This window comes from Sebastes umbrosus, chromosome 18, assembly GCF_015220745.1.
Source record: "Sebastes umbrosus isolate fSebUmb1 chromosome 18, fSebUmb1.pri, whole genome shotgun sequence".
In the NCBI taxonomy this organism is placed as follows: Eukaryota; Metazoa; Chordata; class Actinopteri; order Perciformes; family Sebastidae; genus Sebastes; species Sebastes umbrosus.
Window position 1 is genome coordinate 22,593,450 of NC_051286.1, and position 20,454 is coordinate 22,613,903.

The 20,454-nt window shown below is 40.4% G+C and overlaps 1 protein-coding gene across 1 annotated transcript; it reads left to right on the forward strand.

The window, feature by feature from the left end:
- Positions 1-1,035: 1,035 nt before the first annotated feature.
- znf292b (zinc finger protein 292b) lies at positions 1,036-18,538 on the forward strand. The gene is made up of 8 exons (XM_037750455.1): positions 1,036-1,275; positions 7,213-7,367; positions 7,581-7,659; positions 8,088-8,223; positions 9,765-9,967; positions 10,371-10,507; positions 11,012-11,153; positions 11,402-18,538. Exons 1-8 carry the CDS (start codon positions 1,111-1,113, stop codon positions 18,092-18,094), a joined length of 7,710 nt encoding a protein of 2,569 aa, XP_037606383.1. The 5' UTR covers positions 1,036-1,110; the 3' UTR covers positions 18,095-18,538.
- Positions 18,539-20,454: the final 1,916 nt, after the last annotated feature.

Here is a 20,454-nt window from a genome sequence, read left to right on the forward strand (position 1 = left end):
TCTTCTTCTTATTATTATTATTATTATTATTATTAATATTAATAATAATAATAATAATAATAACTAAAATAAAATAATAATAATAATAATTAAATTCTCTCCATTATTCCTGTAGTATTTAATTAGAAGATTGTGTACTTTCTTAGATGTCTTTCCTAGCAGATTCCCCATTGTAATATTCCCATCATTTACTACTGATAGCAATTCCCTTCTTTATGAGAATTTGCTTTTTTTGCAGGTAATTTATCAACATTGTAATCTTCTTCAGTCTTCTGAACTAAATCTGGATGTTTAAAATACTTAAAATAGTGCAGTATACACAGTATACAGTACATATGGATATACATTTTATTATATATATATATATATGTATATATATATATATAATAATAATAATAAATGTATTTATATAACACTTCTCAAAACAGATGTTATAAAGTGCTTCACAAAACAATAAAAGCAGATAAATAAAGTAAAAGATATGGTAACTGTTAAAACAGAACATCAGACAATAAAAGCAGATAGAGTAAAACAAATATGGTAACAGCTAAAACAGAACATCACAGAACATATCAATAATAATAAAAGTGGTAAAATGGTAGGACAAGTTCATTAAACAAATAAACAGTATATATACATAAATGTGTATAAATGTACACATGCGTCCAGAAACGGATATGTACATACATATATTTATACCCTTCTACCTATAGGAATGCTATCCTAAAAAATGTGTTTTCAAAAGTTTTTTAAAAGTGGATACAGAGTTAGATGATCCATATATATATATATATATATATATATATGTATATATAATATAATTATTTATTTTTGTATTTAATATTCTTCTTATTTCAAATGTAGCAAGTAGTTGGTGAAAAATTATGTTTATAGATCAGTTTCCAGGACAGCAGAGCTTGTTTATGAGAATGTGCTAGTTTTGCAGGTTTAATTGATCAACATTGTAAATCTTCTTAAGTCTTTAGAACTAAATCCGGAAGTGACAGCATTATTGCGTCACCACGTTACGTACAACACCGCCTTCACGCTGCCTTACGTCGCTACGTTGTGTAGTGGTGTAGTGGGTACGCGCTGGAGCTGGGTGTGAAGATGGCGGACGAGGAGGCCGAGCAGGACCGTAGTCCTGAGAACGGTACCAGAGACACGATAGTGGAGCTCACACAGCGGCTGCAGGAGCTGCAAGAAGCCGTGGTGAGAGACCGAGACGACTCTCCGACCCAAACATCCTCTGAGTACTGCCAGGACTTCTGCAGGGTGAGTTATTATCAACAGCCCTAACGCTAGGCAACAACACAGCGAGCTAGCACTCACAATAAAGACAACGTTATGCCCTGCTATGCGAATAATACACACAGAGGGTTGATTCTCCAGCTGTATAACAAGTTAAAGTGACATAATAAAACCATGTTGCACTGGTTAAACTTCTGCTAATAAGTGAAGTGAAACAGATATAACTCAATCTGTCCGCTCAGCTAGCTAGCTACTAGCACACGCTAGCTTGCCTGCAGGAGGTAACGTTAGTTTACCGTAAAGAGTCCTTTAGGTATGTATAAGTATCTGTCGTGAACTGATTCCAGCAGACTGGTACCAGTATGTTTCAATGTTTGGTAACGTTAACTAGTCCACAGTTATCAGGCAAAACGATTGTAGCTGCCGTTAGCCAATGGTAGTAGCTCTCAGCCCTGTGTGTTTGGCTACAGGGTGTCGCTTTGTAAGATAAGATAAGATGCACCTTTATTAATCCCTGGAGGGAAATGCAGGTGTTAAAGCAACAACATCAGCAAACAGAGTGAAACACAGGAGTGGTAAAGGTATACAAAAATTATAAAAACAATAATAGAGATATAAAAGATACACCAGTGAATGGGTGAACATAGTGTGTGCAGTCATATCAATAAATACATGTAGTATGTGCAATAGATAAATGTAATATGTATATATGTGCAGTCTATAAAGTGGTATATAGGATGTAGAGTGTAAAGTAAGTGTAACATACTAGTGTTTGCATTTGCCTTGATTATTTTTTTTAGAACATTTTTGTTTCTTTCTATTAAGCTTTGGCACCTTTGTAAGATAAGATAAGATTAACCTTTATTAATCCCCGGAGGGAAATTCAGGTGTCAAAGCAGCAACATCAGCAAACAGAGAGAAACACAGGAGAGGTATAAAGATATACAAAAATTATAAAAACAATAAATAGAGATATACAAGATACAGAGTGAATGGGTGAACATAGTGTGTACAGTCCGTCAATAAATAAATGTAGCATGTACAATAAATAAATGTAATATGTGCAGTCTATAAAGTGGTATATAGAATGTAAAGTGAGTGTAAAGTAAGTGTAAAGTGTGCCAGTGTTTAGAGTCCAAGGTGGTAGCAGATATAGTGCAGCATGTTTAAAGTTCTTAAAGTCCTCCTAGTTCTCATATGGGGGTCAGCCTTGGTTGTGGAGCCTGATGGCTACCAGCATGAAGGACTGACCCAGGCACTTTGTGTTGTGCTGAGGGGGGATGAATCTGTGGCTGAAGGTGCTCCTCATCTTGACTAGCTCATCATGGAGGGGGTGGGAGGGGTTCTCCTGGATAGCATCCAGCTTCCTCCTCATCCTCCCCTCTGCCACAACCTCCAGATCATCCAGTTCAGATCCAACCACAGAGCTAGCTTGCTCACCAGCCTGTTCAGTTTGTAACGGGGTTTGTTGAAGCCCAGTGCCCCCACATTCATCCTGCTGTTAACGGCAACGCATCCGCTTTACGTTAACACTTGACGCTTTACTTTTTTTTTTTTTTTTTTTTTTTTACTTTTTCTGTTTTTAATGCAGAAAAAACTACAGTTTTAGTCTTTTCATCACTTCATGTGTACTTTATATTTTTGTAGATAAATGTTACTGTGTGTATATACACACACTATGTATTTACTCTAATTACTTAGATATTTATACGTTCCGTTTCATTCTGAAAAAGTCAGCTTTTTTAAAAAACCAACATGGCTCAGTTCAAAAAATTGTTTCACAACAAAACTCCTCATCTCTCCTCTGACACATCAGATGATTTGCTGCCACTTACACTTCATAGTGTTCAAACACAGAGAGTTTAAATGAATGCCTCTGACTGCAGAAAAAATAAAATAGTGTCCAGGTCCTAACATCTGTCGTTAAAGGAATGTATAAAAATAAGATGCGTCTTCAGATTAATCTGGCATGAAAATGTACCGAATTTAAAAAAAGACTTCAACAAGAGAACAGCACAGATTTGTGAGGTTTTTCCCGCAATGCATTTTGTGTGTGTGTACGTGCCAAATAGTACTCCTAAAATAGCTCAATAATACTGATAATAACCTCCAGTCACTACAACTGCTAATTTGGACTACATTACTAATACTGCTGCTCTTAATGACAACAGTAGCTATTACCAATACCAGAATGGCAATACAATAATGGAAATATTTCAACTACTACTACTACTAAATTCTTATATTAATACCACAAGAACAAGTACACCACTCTAAGAAGTTACACAACTATTAATGGCCATGACACTGATAAAAGTACCAATAAGAGTTGAGTATTGGGCTCCTGTTTTCACTAATACTGCCTCCGACTACTACTACTCCTTAAAAGTTGGATACTAGTCTACTAGCACGCTATTGCACAAGAGGCACGCCGTTATTGACCAAAGTTGCACACTAAAAAAATACATTACTGCCAGTGTCCTTTGAGCCGTGCACTGTAGCACATCAATAAACCATCTGCACACTTGAGTTGCTTTAAAGATGTCTGTGGTGTGTTTTATGAAAGTACGGGTTTGTCAGCAGATTTCTTGGTTGGCAACACCTGTGTTACAGATTTACACTGGATATTTAACAAGACAAGATGATGCTCAATACATGTAGATTGCTTACTATGATCTTTAAGCTTTTGCTGCAGGGCCACTGGTTTCCACCCCGTCCCCCCACACTGCTTCATACTAAAAGCTTACAAATTGCCCCATTAACGTTATGGTTCCCTATTAGGTTTATATCCGAAATATTGCCAAGTAGGTGCTTTTGCTTTTTGCTCTGACACTAAGGCCCTGTTCAGACCTGGTATTAACAAGTGGGCAGCTGTAAGTACAGGTGTGAACGCACTCAAGACACATTGAGGACACATTGAGATCGGATCTTTCAGACCACATTCAGAGGTGGTCTGAGGTCTTTTAGCAGTGTGTAGTGAATGTGTCCTGGGCCACATTAAGGACCCCCTACTCAACTAACATCCCGCTGGGATCAGCGCTCTGCGCTCCTCAGGTGAATGAACGGGCAGACGGGGGGCTTCTCAGCATTGAAACGGCCTCTGTGCTCTACAGTATCCTGTCGGTACAACTGTATTTTATTAAAATTTGACTTGTTTATAGGCTACATATCTACAGACTATCAGACTAGGCACGCAAAGTGCATTGTTATTATATTGTCGGAGATGTGTCAGTGATTTTGTTCTGACACCCGGCCGTCCGTCCGCCCGCCTGCCTGTTCTCTCCTCTCGGAGGCTCTCTATATGTGCCCCACTGTTGTCTGGCAAAAGCAGCGGTGCCGGCGGCGTGGAGGTCCCCGGGGGACCGCCGGTACATTAACCTTTTATTTTTATGTTAATACAGTGTACCAGAATTCACAAATATGTAGGATATTACTACTGACATTCATGTAATATTACGTCACAGCGTCTGCTGTATTAGCCATGTGTTTACTACGTGTTTTATTTGCATATAGAGCGGGGAAGTGAGATCTGATCACAAGTGGCCACTCAAGACGCATGTGGAGACGCATTCTAATGCCAGGTGTGAACAGATGTCCACTTGTGATCCGATCACTGAAGACGCATGTTAATACCAGGTCTGAACAGGGCCTAAATCCCCCCTTCATCGTCTGTCAACTCTCTCTCATCCAATGATAAGCGTGTGAAATCTGACTCCTACTACTCTGAGCTGAGACTCCGTACAGAGCAGACAATTTCAGTTCATAATGGTACTGTCCATCGTCCGACAATGGGTACATCCCAAGTCTCTTATTTGTCGTTTCCTCGCCCCTCCATCATCGCTTGAACCGGAAGTTGTTCCGGTGCGCCATCTTGAAGACCGTCCCAAAGTCGTATTCCTGTATGGAGGAGCGAGGAGGGATCTCTGAGGAGCCATTAGCGAGGATACACGAGAGCAGCCTTCACGGAAGTCTTTTACCGACCGAAACGCCTCCATATTGAATATCGGTTATTGATTGGACGCTGCAGCCGATCGGACTGATCTGATTCATGTCAACATTGCTGGAGTGAAGACAGATAACAGATTAACAGTTTTATATTTTAGTTTCCTTCTTCACCATCTAGTTCAAATCTGTGTTAGTTGTAGGTGTTCCAGCAGCAGAAGGACTTGCAGTATCTCTCCTTCACACATCGCGGCTGAAGGAGTCTGTCACGGAAAGAGCTTCATAAGACCCGATAACAGATTTTAAACAACTTCCGTCATTTTTATTAGAAATAGTTTTCTTGTCATGATCTGTTATTTTCCCCATCAGCTGTTGTTGTAGAGAGCCGCCACTCCTGCAGCAGGTTCTCTGCTCTGATCTGAACTCATCCACCACTCCTGACTAGGCTTGGGCGGTGGGGTGCTGAGTAGCAGTTTGTCACTTTGTCACTAAAATGAGAATAGGTGGTCCATTTTAAAGGTCCCTTATAAAGGAGCTTTAATAAGAAGTGTGTGTGCTACACAAAACATGCAGTCAGTTTCATTTTAATCGCGGATCGTTGTCGGCCCTGGGAGGAGGGACGTCCTTAGGCTCGAACCCTGGTTAAAAGTAGAGTAAAGAGCCCAGAGGGATAAGCTGTGGGTGGAGGACCATGAGTGTGTTGGCTGAAGTTAAGACATCCTAGAAGCAGAGAGCATGCTCTGTAAATAGAGCTGTCTTTACACTTCCCTACAGGCTGCTTTCTCCTGCCTGACAAGACTGCATTTGCTTTTCTGACCAAGGTCAGCATGAATCGGCATTATGTCTAGGATGACATAAGCAGGACAATTCAGTAGTTGTTTTATCTTTGTTTTCTCATCAGAATAAATCATTATGAAGGAAGGCATATCTAACCACTATGCCTCCATTTTGTGAAGAAAAAATGTATTGCATATTTTACAGCAAAAGACATGAACATATATTTACACATGTATTTACACATGTTTTTTTTTTCATTTACAAACTACGGTTCTTAATTTAAGTTTGTTTTCTTTTGCTTTTTGTTGTTTTTTCTTTAACCCCAAGCGCAATCTGACTGATCATATATTATATGCATTGTACATGCCATAAGTGCATTCAAGTTACTCAATCAATCTAGTAATATGTGTTTGAGAATTGAACAGCTCTTGGTTAAGAAGACACTTAAATGCTGTGCAGTGGACCACCACATCAAAGCTTTTCTTAATTCTTCATAATTTAACTTCTCTTAAATTTTCTATGAAAATTGCAGTTTTTCACAATTTGGGTTTGATTCTTTATGATGTTTCTCGTCAGTCCTATTTGTTCCAACAATTTATTCACCTGAGGAGTTTGGACATTAGACTTGCCGCAGTAGTCTGTGTTCCTTTTTTTATAGAAATAAAACCCATTTAATTAAATTTCGCCGTGTTATCAATACATAGTGGTACGACAGACATTACAAACTGAAAGTGAAAGTGTCTGCTCTGTACGGGGTTTCAGCACAGAGTAGCAGGATCAGATTTCACACACAGGACGAGAGAGTTGGCGGAGTATTTGGTGTCGAGGCGAAAAGCAAACGCGCATATTTGGCAATATTTTAGATTTAAATCCAATGCTACTAGGGAACCATAACGTTAATGAGGCAATCGTCTCAGACATCATCGGCCTAATGTTGTCCTTCAACTAACGAACTAACTTACTCACTCACTCGGTTATATTCCCAAGCCGACGCGCACACGGACTGACTCGGTGGGCTGCTGTCAGCGGCAGCTTCGAGCGGTGTGGACGGGGAGCCCCAGTTTTCACTCTGTGTCTGTTTGTAACATTAGGCCAATAATGTCTCTATGTATATATGTCTATGGGTATAACTGCTTGTGCTAAATACCCAACTTTCTGTTTATATTTTCAAACTGCTGGTAAAAGTTGTCAGTGCAAAAATGGTTGTTTAGTAAAGGAATGACTGTGGTTCCGTCTCTTTAGACTCTGCTGGAGTATGCAGGCCGTTGGAGGATAGAGGAAGAGCCTTTGGCGCTGGTGGAAGTGTACATAGCTGCACTGCTGAGTTATGCCCAGGCTTCTCCATACCTCTCATTGCAATGTGAAAATGTTCCTCTTGTGGTTGAGAGGCTCTCACTGTAAGTACCATTAAAGATGTGATTAACTGCAAATAAGATTTAGGGTTTACCCCCATAATCAATCATCATTATGCTGAATGCAACCCTGTTACAAAAAGCTAAATTATATGAGTTATATTTCTTTGTTAATTCTATCAAAGTTTCGTCAGTCATGTTTAAAGTGCAGGCGAAGATCAATATTGTGTTTTTGTTGATTGCCCGTTCGTTCTGCAGGAGTTTTGCAGAGCTTTTGCTCTCACTGAAGACGGACGTTCCAGATGGCTTATGGAAAGAATTCAAGTCATGTGTGCAGGTAAAGCTGAAGATTCTCATTTTAAGAAAGAAATGTGGATTTATCTTAAATAATTGTAAGGCCTAAGACTAAAACTCAAGTTTGGCACCCCATGACAATGCACCCCGCAACTTCCTTTTGTTTTTACAGTATCTTGTACTGCTAAGAATTTAGTTAAAGTCTGCTTTAATATCCACAAAATGCATTAAACACTGTTATTAGGTCTTCAGATTCAAGTGAGGAAATTTCCTTCAAACTAGATTTACTCTATCACATGCAAGGTTCATGGCCTGTTTAGTTCAACTAATTTTTCCATAACGTTTCCATACAGTTTGCTTTTCATTTGCAATTCAAACTACCAACAGCTTGACTTGATGGACTTAAACTTTAGATAGTCACATACTGTATCCTCTGCATTTTGTCTCATGGAGTTTTCCTATTGTGTACAGTTTGCTTACAGTAAGCTGCAGGAAAATGGAATCACTCAGCTGTCCCTGCTCTTTGCTTTGGGCCAGTATGATGGTGTTTGGACCAACTTCGTCCTGCAAGGCCTTCTGTCCGATGAAAACCCACAGACTGAAGAAGGTGAGCATTTCCGCTGGTTTTCAGAGTTCTTACACAGGCCTGTAGCCCTTTCTCATTTCCCAGTTTGTACATCCTCGATTTGTTTCCTCGCTTCCTCTTCTTGCATCTTAGTCCCGCCCTCGGGAGATGCGAGCAGAAGAGGCAAAGAAGAGGAGAGAGGAGTCAAGGCAACAATCATTTAACAAAATGAGACATCCTTGCCCCTGAGCCGTCATTTTAAAGCGATGTCGCTGTCTTTTATGATCTCTGTCAGATGAACATAGTTTTCATGACAACTGTTTTTATGCTACTATTAATTAAATTCACAACAATGTACGGATGCCATATTTAAATGTTTTGAATTTAACACTAAGGGTATGACAAATTGGTTTTACAACGATACGATACGTATCACTTTCCATGGTTCCGATATTATTCAAGGATGATATTTGGCTCATCTAGAGTGATACGATACAATTCAATGACTTAAAATCGATACAGTAACTATTTTTAGCCAAAAAATTCAATCAGTGTGACTGTGAAATAAATAGCTGGATACTGGACAGTGCTAGTCAGGATTCCTCAAAGTTTTTTCTTGTAAGGGAATCGGGGATAAATTAATTATGGATATAAACACAATGATTAATGACAAATACATACACGTTTTATTTGAAAATAATAAAAATTGCTTCAGTTCTCAAGCTACAAGGCAATGCAATATTTAACAAAAAAAAAACAAAAAAAACTTCTATTCAAGGAACAGTGGTTTAACATGCTGCTTCTGTTCTCATTTTCAAAGCAAAAGTTAGAGCAATAACATTTAACATGAAATAAAATGCAACAAACTTCTCTTCAGGTCGAATGAACAGTGGTTTAACCAACCATTGTGTGCACGCACGGTCATGCGTGCGCTCATCAAAATGTTAATGTGCGGTCAAGCCAGCCGCCACTCGCATCCTTGTGGTAAAATCTGTGACGCTACAACTGTAGCGCACCCATATACTGACATTTATGGTAAATACAGTCAAACAGAGCTGACCATGGATGTATAAAGAGAATGGAGCTGACGGGGAAAGCTAGCGACGACCTCGGCAAAGTTAGCGGAAGTATACACGTGTGACTACGTCCGGTTTTCAAAATAAGGTGTTAACAAAGGAAACTGTATATACAAAATACATATATGGAAATAAGATTGATTGGATTATATTCATCAGAAGTATAAAACATTACATGTTCCTTTTAAATTAAAAAGAAAATACCACTAATTTGTGAGAGAAATGTCTATTCGTTGATTTGCGCTATTAAATATAAATATATATCACACTTTTTGCTCTCTGCACTTGTGTAATGAATTCGGCACAGTGTTCACGATTAGGCATTTCACCGGGGACCAGGGAGACAGATGGTGGAGCGGTGCTCCGCCGGTGATGGCGGTCTCGGCTGGGAAGAAAATATGACATTGTCAAGAATTTTCATCTTTTATTTAACATGATGGGTGTACTCTTGTTGCACATGTAAAAAAAACATTCCAACACAATGTGAATATTCCCACTGGTTTTCAGTTGAGGAGTTTCTGGTGCAGGAGGGGCTGGTGCTGTTGGAGATGAGAGTGAAGCAGATGATGAAGGACAATCAGCTGGGGAAGGCTGCGCTGCTGGCAAAGGCATGCTCCGAGTGTCCTGCCTTCCAAGGGAAGGGACTTTTCAAGCAGATGCACCTCGTCTGCCTCTGTTCTACTTCAGAACCAGACCAGCTGATGGATGAGGTAAGTGAAGCTGGATAGTTGAGTTTACTGACTTTCATTTGTGTATGATAAAAAAATGTACAACAAAGAGCCTGTGTTTTGTGCATAAAGGATCCAATCACACCTAAAGGATGTGAATAAAGATGTAATTTCACCTAATAGAGTTTTGCATTACATTAGTATTTGTACAGTACAGCATTTCCATGTTGTGTTGTGTCAACTGTTACAGGACTTTCCTGTAATAATTTCCTCATCCACAAGATGGCAGACTACACTTGAAAGCATTTTGAGAGGCTGGAGGCATTGATGGTGCCTCCTTCTTTATAAATATTGGAAAATGAAGCATGTAGGTATTTCCTTAAGTGGATAGATATTGTTTACCAGTGAAACCTAATTACTGTATATATGGTATCTATCTGTACAGCTTTCAAAGGAGGATTGCCGCGACGTGTTAGAGATGATCTGCAACCTGGAGTCAGACGGAGATGAGAGGGCAGCTTTCAGCTTATGCTCAGCCTTCCTGACCCGACAGCTTCTCCAAGGAGATACATACTGTGCTTGGTAAGAAAACACAAGCCACCTCATTTGATGCTCATCTACACGAGGTTTCTTTGTTTTATGGAGGGAAGAAAATATTTATTCTTGACAGGGCAAAACCAAATAACAGTGATTGTATTAGTCCCAGAATCTTCACCTGTTTTTATATGAAATTAATACGGCTGCATTTTTATCCAACTAACTAACTAAACTAATCAGCTTTGCATGTCAAATTTCATATGTAGCTGGTGTGAAGAAATATCATACTGAAAAAAATATTATGTATGTTCAAGTTTAATGCAGAATTTGTCTTCAGTCCACATATTGAATCACTTAATCAGTATGTAGTGTTGTTAATCCATACTCTGTCCTTGGCTGATGAAGCTCTTCTATTACGTGTTTGTGTCATTGATAAATGGGGTAGTATTGAGAGGCTGACTGGTCAGTGTGAGCCTGAATAGATGAATCAATAGATATTAGGACATCACAGATAATAAATGGGCAATGAATTCCATTTCTTCAAACCAGGGAGCTCACTCTGTTTTGGAGCAAGCTGTTGAAGCGATTGGAGCCATCAGAGCAGGCCTTCCTCGACAAATGCCGCCAGATGTCCTTACTTTCCAAAACTGTGTACCACATCCTGTTCCTCATCAAGGTCATCCAATCAGAGGTCAGTAAACAGTCAGCTGTATTATCAAAGTGTGGGCCAGTACCCCCGACACGCGGGAAGGTGCGTGGGCCTGTTCATCGCTGCTTGTAGCTTTTAATTTTGCATTGTTGCTGGTAACTTTGCTTTGCCAAACAGGGGATAACCCTGGATTATTGGAAGTGTTTCTTTGAATTTGCTTTATCAATTGTGGTCCCAGGTGCTCCATGTGTTTGGCAGCTTTAAATTACTCGGATTCCTCTTTTTCATAGATTGACACCGCTGGACTGCCAGTGTGCATTGAAATGTGCATAAGGGCTCTGCGAATGGACTCAAATGATGGAAACACCAAGGCCACTGTGTGTAAAACTATTTCCTGCTTGCTTCCCACTGACCTGGAGGTCAAGCGAGCCTGCCAACTGACAGAGTTCCTTTTGGAGCCCACAGTGGATTCATACTATGCTGTGGAGACTCTTTACAATGAACCAGATCAGAAACTAGAGGAGGAGAATATGCCTGTTCCCAACTCTCTACGCTGCGAGCTCCTGCTGGTTTTCAAAACCCAGTGGCCTTTCGACCCGGAGTTCTGGGACTGGAAAACACTTAAGCGTCATTGTCTAGCACTAATGGGTGAAGAAGCTTCAATAGTGTCATCCATTGACTTGCTGAATGATACTGAGGACCCCGAAGAAGAGGAAGACTTCTTCAGTCAGGGGGGGTATAGGAATATCCCAGATCACAATGTCAGCGGCACTTATGAACTAAGCGATATAACAGACAAGAGACAGAAAAACAGAGAAATGAAGAAACTGAGAGAAAAAGGTTTCATATCTGCCAGGTTCAGAAACTGGCAGGTGTATATGCAGTACTGTGTGCTCTGTGACAAAGAGTTTCTCGGTCACAGAATTGTACGCCATGCACAGACTCATCTGAGCGGTGGAGAATACAGCTGCCCAATATGTACTCAAACCTTTACCTCAAAAGACACATTGCTTCCCCATGTAACATCACATGTTAAACAGTCATGCAAGGAAAGGATGACTGCCCTGAAAACAAACCAGAAATTGGCTAATCCCAAAACAGCTGCACCTGTTATTGCAGCATTAAAGGCCAAGACAGAAAACAAACTTCATGAAAATGGTGGTTCCTTAGGGCAAAGTGGGGGGTTGAGTCAGAATGTTGAGGCCAGATTGGCTAGGTGTAGCACAGCGAGTAGTGATGACACCAACGTGTGCCCTGTTGGAAAATGCAGAAGGAGCTTCAAGTTTTTCAGAAATCTTGTTGCGCACGTTAAAGCTCACGGGGAGAACGAGGAAGCTAAGACTTTCCTCGAAATGCAGAGCAAAAAGGTTGTTTGCCAGTACTGCCGCCGCCACTTTATTAATGTCACCCATCTTAATGATCACTTACAGGTCCACTGTGGTGTGAGGCCTTACATCTGTATACAGTTGAACTGCAAGGCAAGTTTTCTGTCCAATACTGAACTCCTTGTACACAGGAAAACACATTCTGTTTTTAAGGCTAAATGCATGTTTTCAAATTGTGGAAAGATTTTCAATGAGGCCTTCAAACTCTATGACCACGAGGCACAGCATTATAAAACATTCACTTGTAAAGTTGTGGATTGTGGAAAGGTTTTCCATTCACAACTCCAGCTGGATTTGCACCAGGGAGGGCATGCCGCTCAAGAGGAAAGCCCATCCTGTGAACAGATCTCACAAAATATGCAGCCTGGCCCTTCACTCATTGAACAAATGCTCTCCAGTCACTCTCCTCTTAAACAAGAGAATTCCCAAGAAAACTGGAACTCTGAGAGTGCTGTTAATTCAAACAATGGAAGGCTGCCCGTGTCCATTGAGAGTTTGCTGAAATCTTCACAAGCACCTGTGGAAACCTTTGGACAACACAGAGTCAAACAGGAATCACAAGATTTGCCTTGTTCAACCACCAGTCAGACACAGAGTTTAAATAATTCTGTGATTCAGCCTGCAAATTCCCATTTGTCTGATCCTAATCCACACAGACATGGTTCAGGTGGTCATTCTTTTGATAATATGAGACCACCTCAACAGACACAACCAGTACCTCCATTTGAAGCTCATTTAGGTAACGTGCCACATAGCTGTAATACAGATGTCTTGCGAGGCCAGCCACAAATGTTCCCCAGTAATGTAAATACTGGATCAACGAGTTACAACTCTGACTGTAACTTACCATTGCAAGGGCCAATGTGTAGTAGCGCCATGTCAACATTAATACCGCCCCAGAACTCCATAGAGCCAGCAATGTCACAACCACTTCCTCCAACAGTAACCCCTCAGCCACTAACTGGGAACAGATCAGAGAACTCTCTGACAACCTCAACTAGCACAGGTCCCCCTCCGGGACACAGAGAGCGATTTCACTGTGCATTTGAAACATGTACAAGGCACTACAGTTCCTACAGAAGTGCTGCCAAGCACATGAAAACAGTTCACCCAGATTTCTATGAGCAATGGAAAGTTGCCCGAACTAAAATCAAGATAACCTACGCTCCAGCACCAAGCACGTCATCTGTTGGACGTCCCAGTTCAGTCGCCTCAGTTCAGAACCAGCTGGGCAACAGAGTACCAGTTTGTGAAGTTCAGAGGAAGAACGTTATCCAATCAACTCCTTATATTAATATGGGTAAAAGGGCAAACTGTAGTTCTCTACATTCCCATTCCTCATCTGCCCGCAACCAGAATGCTTCACTCCTAATGGAAAATGTTTTAAATCCCATTGTTCTCTCTCAGCTAGGAAGGGATTCGAATCCAATCACGACACAGTCCCACGTTTCAGGTAGTCAAAATTGGCTCTCGGCCCCTGGAAGTGAACAAATTCAAAACTGTGGCTCTTCCCAAGTCTATCCATCTAACATGCAAGTGATGCCACAAGTCGACTCTACAAGTGCTGCTCTGCCACTTAGTGTCCCGTCTTGCTCTATGATTGGCTCAACAATGAACAGACCAGCAGAGTCCTTGCAGTCACCACTTATGGCAAATGGATCCCAGCGTGTTTTGCCCTCGTACATCGATGGTGCTAAGGATGTGTCCCAACAAGCTGAAGACCCTATTACACCATATACATCACAGATGCAAAGCGGTTCCAGGGCAGGAGAAAAAACAAAATCAATGCAAAGTCATGTGCAGTCTAATTTTTCCTCTCCAGACACAGCAAGCCAAAAACACATTAACAACCAACCTCAAGATGGCGTCTCTGAAAACAATCCTGAAAATCAAAAGCCAGCCAGAAAAAACAAAAGAACCAAATGGCCAGCTATTCTTAGGGATGGCAAATTTGTTTGTTGCAGGTGTTACAGACAATTTAATAGTCCCAAATCCCTTGGAGGCCATTTGTCCAAGCGTGCAAGCTGCAAACCATATGAAGACTCAGAATTGAACACAGACCTGCCAGCATCGTTTCTTGACCTTCTCAATTCAGAGCAAACCGTTAGCACTGCTCAGCCACAGTTGTCTTATAATCCTTCTGCTGTTTATCAGGAGAAGCCTCATCAGTCAGTAACAAATGGTTCAACAGCTGTAAAAGACTATCCCACCCCTAACTATTCACAAGATAATTTGCCAGAATATGGGGAGGGTGAGTCAAGTGATGACATTCTTAAACAAATCATGGCTGAATCCAACTTGTCCGAGCTTTTTGTGAACACACCAGCTGGCCAGTCATTGTTCCAAAACCCTTGTGTTCCCTATTTAGCGGGTGAACGCTTGCCAGGGAGCTCAGTCATACAGCATACAGAAAATGTCCAGCTGAAGCGAGAGGACAACTCGTATAGTACAGCCCTTTATCCTCAGCCTGACCCACTTCTTTCTCAGATTCTCACAGAAAACCCTTCCACTGCTGTTCCTGGAAGTGTTCCCACAAACCACAGTGAAGGGTATAACTCTGAGACAACCATTCAGACACCACATTCTAACCAGGCGATGCAAACACTGTTACCTGATAGTCAGCTTAGTGCAACAACAAGTGGCAAGCAGGCTGAGATGCAAAGGATGACAACTGAGCAAGATATTAAAAAGAGACTGCGGGAGCAGATTTTGGCTGGCGACTTTCAACGTAGAAACAGCTTATGCCATTCAAGCAACACCGACCCTAATGCCAATTCAAAGAGTCCCATGTCTTTTGACCCAATGTGCAGTCCTTCTGATAATTATGGACTTCATCAAATGTCTTGTGATGCAAAGAGTGACTCAGCTAGTCAAGGACAAATCATTCAAGAAAACTCTACAATCATCCCAGGAGACGATGACGAAGTCGAACGACTACTAAACACACAGAGCTTTACTTGTTTCAGAGAGACGACCACCCCGCAGCCAGAGGTACTGAGCTCCACAGGCGTTCTGGCAAATGATGCAGATCTTGAGCCCACTCAGTTATCTGCCAGCCAGCAACAGTGGATGACAGAAATTCAAAGTGCATTTGAAAGGCTTGACTTGGTCAGAGAAATATCTGAACAGATCGTTCAACAGCCAGCTCCCGTGACACAAAGTAGCAGTAGTACTCCGAAAATCCATACAAGTCCTGCAAAGAACTTCGTCAAGCCGTTTGCTTGTGAAAATGAGTACTGCACATTTAGTTCCATGTCAAGTGAAGCACTTTGGAAACACCTCTCCAAAACTCACAACTACACAATTGAGATGGTGAATGTGGTTAAAAAAAGGTACGGCCAATATGCTCCTTTCAAGTGTCAAAAATGTAGTAAAAGATTCACTCGTAACTCGAACCTTCGCGCTCACTACCATTCAGTTCACAAATTGGCAGCTAAAGAAATTGCAGATCTAGATTTGAAGCGCAGAGAGGCCAAAGCCGCTGCATTTGCTGCTCTTCAAAACTCTCTTTCTACAGAAGCTCAAACCACAATGGCCAATTCACTCCAAGATGCAGTAAAACGTGAATACCCATTACAGGCATTTGTATCGCTCACAAACATTGACATGACTAATCAGAAATGTCAGGATGACAGTCGCTCCACAGTCATTCACCCCTTGCAAACAGCTCCCATGCACAACCAAGCAATGACTCCACCAGTGCAGGCCCATACCTCCACATCAACCTTTCAGTCAGTACAAGCAGGGATGGCAGCACACCAGTGGTCACATGGACCGCAAAGAACCTTGCCCAAGGTGCGCACTCAACGCGTGAGTGGTAAACAAGTTCAAGTCCATTTGCCCAAAGTGTCGGCTCCTCTCACCCAGGCTCTGTCTGCCGCACCTCGAGCTAATGCGCCTCCATCTCTCGACAAACAATCTGCTATCAACAGGCAGGCAATAGTTAAGTCAAGCATAGACATAACCAAGAAGACAAAAGAGAAGAAGCCCATCTCAGGTGATGCCATGAGTAAGTACAGACCATATCGTTGCGTTCATCAAGATTGTGTGGCAGCCTTCACCATCCAGCACAATCTGATCCTCCACTACAGGGCTGTTCACCAGTCTGCTTTGTCAGCATTGGAGGTGAACAAAGAGCAGGACCAGAGTGATGGACCGGATGAAATAATGGACCACGATGAGGAGGAGCCAGAGGCAGAGATCCCCCAAATTTCGGAATTCAGATGCCAAGTCAAAGACTGCTCCCGAGTTTTCGTAGAAGTTCCCAACCTTTTGCAGCATTATCTTCAGCTGCATGAATTCAGTCTTGACAAGGTTGGCAATATCTTGTCCAGCATCAAGCTCGGCAAGTTCGCTTGTAGCCACCAAGGATGCACAGCAACCTTCACGGCTTTCTGGAAGTATATAGGGCACGTCAAAGAACAGCATAAAGACATGAAGTTGGCGAAACCTGAACAATTAAACGGCACGTTCAAGTGTGAAATTGAAGGCTGTGACCTTTCGTATGCCACAAAGTCAAACCTGCTCAGACATGTCATGAAAAAGCATCAGGACCTGTACCAGCCTAAACTAAAGAATCAACAGATAAAAGAAGAACCAATGATGAAACAAAACTCAAAGCCTTTACATTACCAAATTACCAAGACAAGTAATGGGAAGGAAAACATCGAGAGCAATAAAAAGATCCTACAGAGGGGAAGTGACACAAAGAGAGTTAGCAAGGCAAAAAGCAACCACTGGACTAAATATGGAAAACCCTCCTTGAAATCTAAAGTGGAGGCATCTTCAATGTGCACTAATAAATTTCCTCTACAATACCCCTGTATGATAAAAGGTTGCGATTCAGTCATGAAATCAGAGCGGAGCATATTAAAACATTATGTGGGACACGGACTGTCAGAAAAGTACCTGGAACAGCAAAGGAGTCACTTCATATTCTGCAAAAAGTTTCCTAGGCAGAAGTGCCGCTCCATCAGGAGTGATGATTCCAAATCAGACAACACCTCTGACCTGTCGGACAACGAACTGACAGCAGACACTGGCCTGGAAGCAGGGGAATACGGATACTCAAAGCCTGTCCTACGCAAAAGGGCCTCAGCAGGGTCCCCTGCTACATTGTTTGACAGCAAATTATCAAACGATGAAAGTTCCGATGGCTCTGTGGTGCTCAAACGCAAACGAGGACGTCCACGAAAACTGATCGGAAAAGCGGCGAAACGCAAGAAAATTCCACGTACGACCAAGGTCGACGTAGTTTACAGCAGGGACGACGAATCCGACTCCTCTAGCCCTGCGGTAATGCCGGAGGAGAACGTTCCGCTGGCCTCTTTTAAACCGATGGGATTTGAAATGTCTTTCTTAAAATTCCTGGAACAGTCAAATAAATGTGAACATCCCTTGGCGAGGAAGGCTGATGTACCAGAGACATCGAGAAAGACATCCAGTCTGAACAGCAAAGACACCTATGTCAGGTTCAGCAACCGTCAGAATTTGAAATCACTTAGTAAGGTCAAAATATTTATAGACGGGGCCTTTTCAGGTTCCACTGACCTTATGTTGAAACAGCTGCAGGAGATGCAGCCCACAGTGGTATTGTAAAAAAAAAAAAAAAGTGACTAACTTGTTTTTTTTGTTGTTTTTGTAAAGCAGAATCTCAGGATAAGAATGAGTAAAATCTGCTACGTACTGGTGCCCTACATGTGAAATATTTTTTACACATCCAGTTATTATAAAAAAAACACGTTTTTTTTTATTATACTGTACTTATCTGTACAACTTTTGTCTTTTTTATGGAAAAGTATATAGCATGTTTTTATTTATGGACTGTCAACAAGTTCCCTGAACATTGAAATATGACATCACCTTTTTGATGTCTTAATAATCCCCATGGGGCTTTGAGACAAATGGACTTTGAAATGGATTGTATTGTTGTGTGTAGTTTGTGATTTGAAAATGTTGATTATTGTGTGTAGGTTATATAGTCTGAAATCACCTACTGCCACCAGCAGTCTTACTATTAAATGAACAGTTTTTTACAACCAGTTTGACTTGTTTTTCATCATTTTGTCATTTGGTTAGATAAACTGCAGTTCAGGAGTTTATGGTTTGAAGGTTGGAGCTGCTGTATGCACACTGAATAGAAAATGATTGTGGAAGTTCTTGAATTATTAAAAACAAATGGGCTCTATGCTGTAGTTATAATTTCTGAACTAGAAAAATGGGATTCTTTGTTTTTAAATACTCAGAAATCAGTATTTTTTTTAATGTTTCTTAATTTGTATATCAGTTATTTGCATATTTGCTTTTTTGTGCTCAAGTCAGACGTACTGTATTTCCCAAAATGTTGAACTATGCCTTTAAACAAAGGCCTACCATGTAGTACTTGTTAACTTGAGTGAAATACATTTCAGAACAAGTTATTAATAGTGTGATGACAGAGGAGCAAATTCTTTAAAGGGGTCAATTGATGTTGTGGTTGTCAGTTCTCTCGTCTTGGGTGAACGGACAATGAAAACGGCAGCTCATAGCAGAGAAGCTGATGAACTGTGTGATCACTGGGATGCACCGATATCCAGCTGATAACTGACTCAAATCGCTGGATCGGTATCGGTGACAATAAGGCCGATCGATTCTTTTAATAACTACATACATTTATATCTAGTGGAATTTTAATTCCTGTTTAAGTTTTGACCAATTTGTTGCTGCATTAAAAACGTTTAAACTTGAATTGTAATTCCTGTTAGTTTTGAAGATTTTTTACCAAGTTGCTGGTGTACGATAATTGTATAATAAATAACAATTAAGTAAATTTATATCTGTATTTATTTCATTTTATTTTACAAAGTTAGTAAAGCAGTGTTTTAAGTCGTGCCTCATGTTGTCTGACACATAAAAGAATGATCCCAGTCACTTCCACACAGTGAGGCGTACAGCTCACACACGTGGACTTGAGCGCCACAGCTTGCGGTGTGTGTGCAGAAATACGTGAAATGACCACAACCTCTTGATAGTGCATGGAAGGTGGCATGGAGGGTATTAAAATGACGTACCGCCACTGTGGCGTGCGTGTTTGAGTTTGAGAGAGAAAGAGAAGGTGGACAACGCAATGTTTCTGTAAGTTGGCTATTAACATTTCATTTTCCATACTTGCCAATGATAATGAATGAACAAATTATTGAATTATCTTTATTTATATTGTGCTTATAGAAGTTGAGTTGACTGAGAATGAGAAAGAAAGTCATAGTATAGCATATCGAAAAAAAAAAAAAAAAAGTCATAGTAAAGTATGTCAAAAAAAAGTCATAGTATAGTATGTCGAAAAACAGTCATAGTATAGCATGTCGAAAAAAAGTCATAGCATAATATGTCGAAAAAATAGAAAAGTCATAGTATAGATTGTCGAAAAATAAAAAAAAGGTCATAGTATAGTATGTCGAAAAAATAAAAAAAATCGTAGTATAGTATCTCGAAAAAAAGTCATAGTATAGCATGTCGGAATCATTTTTAAAAAGTCATAGTATGGTATGTCAAAAAAATAAAAAGTCAAAGTAAAGCATGTCGGAAAAAAAATAGTATAGTGTCTAAAAAATAAAGTCAGTATAGCATCTCGGAAATAAAATTTAAAAACTCATAGTATAGTCGGTTGTCATTTTTTTTTAAAAGGTCATAGTATAGTATGTGAAAAAATAAAAAAGTCATAGTATAGTATGTCAAAAAAAATTAAATAAGTCATAGTATAGGATGTCGAAAATATAAAAAAAATCATAGTATAGCATGTCGGAAAAATAAAGAAAAGTCATTGTAAAGTATTTCGAAAAAATTGAAAACATTCATAGTATAGTATGTTGAGAAAAAGTCATAGTATAGCATGTCGAAAAAATAAAAAAGGTCATAGTATAGCATGTCGGAAAAATTAAAAACAGTCATAGGATAGTATGTCAAAAAAAATTAAAAAGTCA